Source organism: Xyrauchen texanus, chromosome 38 (assembly GCF_025860055.1).
Source record: "Xyrauchen texanus isolate HMW12.3.18 chromosome 38, RBS_HiC_50CHRs, whole genome shotgun sequence".
Classification (NCBI taxonomy): Eukaryota; Metazoa; Chordata; class Actinopteri; order Cypriniformes; family Catostomidae; genus Xyrauchen; species Xyrauchen texanus.
Window position 1 is genome coordinate 13,321,923 of NC_068313.1, and position 4,083 is coordinate 13,326,005.

The following is a 4,083-nucleotide window of genomic DNA, read 5'->3' on the forward strand; positions in this document are numbered from 1 at the left end:
TCTAATCTTATTTTATACTAATCTGATAATTTAACCGAACCACACATTTATATGTTATAATTTGGCAGACACGAGTGCCACAATTATGTACATAGACAATGGAAAATATTTGTACAATTTTTTACAACTTTTCTTTGATTCATTCCAGATCACATCATTAGAATGTTGAGACCGAATTCATCTTCATCCACAAGATCCATACCCTCAGTGCTCTCCTCCTGTGGGGTGATATTGGATGCAGAGGATGAGCTAGAACCTGGACAGGACTTAAAAGAATAAGCAGCTGAAGTTCCAAAGAGCTGCAGCACTTTATCAGGCAGTTTGTGCTCATAGCATGCTTCTCCAGCCAACCTCAACCCATATCAGATGTAGAGAATAGACCTGAGGGTCTGCAGGGACATGCGGTTCCTCAGCTTGTTTTTAACGACACTCATTTGACTGAACAGCATTTCTACCTCAGCGTTTGAGTGTGGGAGGGAGAGGACAGAAACTGCAGCAGAAGCCAGGTCTTCATATGGGTTTATGCCAGCTGAATCTCTGTACTTTTTAACTTCAGCCCAGAATGCCAATGTGTTTGTTGTTTCCTCCCATTTCTGAAGGTGAATATAACCTCCACTGATTTTACCATGTCTGTCAGGCTCTTGTTGCAGTTTAGTGTCTCCCCCACATTGAACAAAGACATGTGCTGCAATATCTCCAAATTATCTGGGAGCCTCACTCTCAGTTCATTTGCTAAGGAGATGGTGTAGCTCACACATCTCCTTCGAACACAGTCCTCGTCCTCTGGAGAGAGGTTTAGCTGTGTTGCCTTGGACTCAAATATATAGCCAAGGTATGGCTTGGGAGAAATGTGGCCATCTATTGAGTCTTTTAGGACATACAATTTTTGCCATTGGGTTAATGACCCTGCTGCAAACAGACTTTATTAACCTCATTAAACAGTCAAGCAGCTTAAGCGGATCTGATTGTTCCCCCTCAAAAGCCTTAACAGCGGACTGCACCTCACTAATAATAGATTTAAAAAAGTGAGATACAGTAGGTTCTGTGGGTCACTGTACATGGAATGTAGAACATCTGCCATGTAACAGTGTTCACTTGACATGGTAAGGCTGAAATGCAATTTTAGCTCCTCCCACTGATCCAGGATTCTGGACACAGCAGGCTCTATGGAAAGCCAGCGTGTGGCACAGACCTTTGTTATCAGCAAAGGCTTCTCCCCACAGTTTATTGTCTGATAGACAGCCTTGTATGCCTCTCTGCGCTTTGGAGAAATAGAGAACCAATTATATGTTTCTCTAACAAGAAATTCCACACTACGTGGAAGAGTGTTTTTCGAGGCAGAGCTTACAGCTAACTGCAGTGAATGACACACACAGCGGATAAGGACAAGATGTTGTAAGCCTTCCTCCTGTACACTCCATTGTACACTCCTGTCATTACAGATGCGTTATCTGTGCCAATGCCAAGCAAGTTCTCCTTCTTGAGGCCACACTTCCCAAGAAAAGCTAGAACTGCTCTGGCTATTGATCTAGCATCCCCTCCCTCCAGCTCAACAAGGCCTAGGTAGGTGGCCACCACATTTGCTTTCTCCTCACTAAAATATCGAATCTCGATTCCGAGGTATTTAGAGACACTTACGTTTGTGCTCTCATCAAGGAGGAGGCTGTATTTGGAGTCCCCAATATCAGCCACCAGTCTTTGAATGAAATATGGGGCCAACACACCATTTATCATTTCTGTACACTTGGTACGGTGCATCCGAAAATGTTGGGCTGCAGTAGAATCAGAAAAAGCAGCTTTGCATGCCTTACCAATGTGGTCACAAAAAAGAATGGAACAATGCTCTGCAATCGCCATCGCCATGGTTGCCTCTGCATGTTTGCAAGAATCTGCATTTTTAGGAGCAAATGTTAAAGTTTTTTGCTTGGATTGATTGAAGGGCTTGGACTTTTCAGTGTGCTTTTGAGTTGAGGCATGCTTTTTAATATCGGACAACTTGGCACAGAATTCTGTCTTGCAGTACAGACAGTAAGCCCTTGTGTCATTGCCCACATAGGGCTTCAGCCACCCCTTAAATTCAGGCATTAACTCCCATTCTTTCCTGTACTTTTGTAAATATACCTTAGAGTGTGACATGTTTGCTATTTAAAATGTTTGTAATGTTCTAGCTGTGTGTATTTGTATTTATATTTGCTTGTGTATATATCTGCCTTTTATATTTATATTATGTTCATATGTTTAATAAAGTTGAATTTATATTGTGTGTATATGCGTTTTTGTATGTGTATAAGAGTTTGAGGGGAAAAAACGGTCAAATTAAATGTTTTGAATTAAAACAAAGGAGAAGGCAGCTGATATGTGATCACTGATTGGTTCCTGCTAACACCACGCGCACATGCGCAGCTCATTCATGTCTATGTCCGCTGGCGTGCAGTCAACGGAATGTGCTGCTCCTCTCAGCCGCTCACTGAACAGAGCAGACGCAGCGGGGAAGTAAGTCCTCAAGCTTGCAGTACTGGCGATATTTTGAATTTGGAAAGTTGCTAAGGTTTGTCCAAAAAGTCGCTAGATTTGTCGCTAGTCGCTTTTTTGAAAAAATGTCGCTAAAGGGGTCTGAAAAGTCGCTAAAAATTTGTCGCTAAGTTGGCAACAATGGGACAGTGATCTTTTTAAGGTCATTGGTCGAATGATTGGCCACTCGTTCATTCATGGAGGGCCACTCTTGACAGGACTGAGCACCTCCATGTTCAACCTACTTCTAGGAAGTGATGAGCCAGCCATCACAGACATGAGAGACTGCCCAGACCAAGATATAATCGATATTGTTTCTCTGGTTAGTTTAATTCTACTTTAAGTCATCACAGTGCTTTTTATTTTGCAATTTAAATGACAAATAATTTATTAAACAATTTGCTTGTTCTTTTTTCATAGCTTGAAGAGCCACGGAATCTAACAGATGTGGAACGATACAAAGTGAATGATCTTGCTTTTAGCTGGGACTTGCCAACATTAACTACAGAAAACCGGAAGTGGCTTGCAGAAACCATTCTTCAACATGCGGTATTCAGTATTGTGGTGTAGTTCTGTGTGAAACGGAATGTTGAATGAGAAGGAATAGCTTGTTTGCAGTCACATGATTCTAATGAAGTTTGAAATTCAGATGGAGGGCAGGAAGTGAAATGCAGATTAGACCAGATGAAGAAAAGTTCATATTACAGGGTCATATCAATCAAATTTCAGAAACTTCCCTAGCTCAAATTTAGTGCTGAGCAGTTTTGACAAAATTTGTATTTATTTTTTAAGATTCTAGCCTAACGACCCAGATTTTTAAACGATTTTATTTGTCCTTACAATTTTTATCAGATCAGTACATAAAGATAACAATTTAGTTTAAAATGTAATCAAATGAAAAATATATAATAATAGGTATGTTTTAACTGTGTGCAATTTCTGTAATTTTAATGGACATTAACAAATAGCTAAACTAACCTAGGGGATAACATAAGCTGCAAACGTTTATAATGTTTATAAATATGTCCGTTCTTATAATATGGTGCCTGATTCTTTAGGTTATTGGTCGTAGAGAGAAGCAGATGAAACAAATCAAACGGGGTCTGAAGGACACTGGGGTCCTGCTCATGATAAAGGAACGCCCTTCTCTCATCACAGTGCTGTTCCCAAGAGCTGTTGACAAAATCATCCTTCCTGAAGTAATGGATTATTTATTGTTCTGAAAAACATGCAATCTTTAACCAAACTTTTCATTTTCTAAAGCATTTATGCTATTTCCTTTGTCCATAGATGGTTTTAGAAAGAGTTATATGTCCAATGACGCAGAATGAGGACGAGGAGGATGAAGATGAAGAGCACTATTTTTCATAGCAGCTTTTAGGTACACAATCATCCTGCTGAAGCCATCTATGCCTCCATGGACCACTATTCTCCACCTATGCAAAAAAAAATTTTAAATATACATCTTCTCTGTTGCCGGAACAGTGAGTTTATAAATCAAGGAACAAAATGTCAGCAAACTAAAAGATAAATTCTGTCATTAGCCCTATTCAGGCAGTAATCATTTCTCAT

At 40.0% G+C, this 4,083-nt stretch overlaps 1 protein-coding gene across 1 annotated transcript; it reads left to right on the forward strand.

Moving 5' to 3' along the window:
- The first annotated feature begins 2,686 nt into the window (after positions 1–2,686).
- On the forward strand, positions 2,687–3,882 carry LOC127631653 (G2/M phase-specific E3 ubiquitin-protein ligase-like). The gene is made up of 4 exons (XM_052109933.1): positions 2,687–2,833; positions 2,932–3,060; positions 3,570–3,710; positions 3,802–3,882. The coding sequence occupies exons 1-4, from the start codon at positions 2,687–2,689 to the stop codon at positions 3,880–3,882; spliced, it is 498 nt and encodes a 165-aa protein (XP_051965893.1).
- Positions 3,883–4,083: the final 201 nt, after the last annotated feature.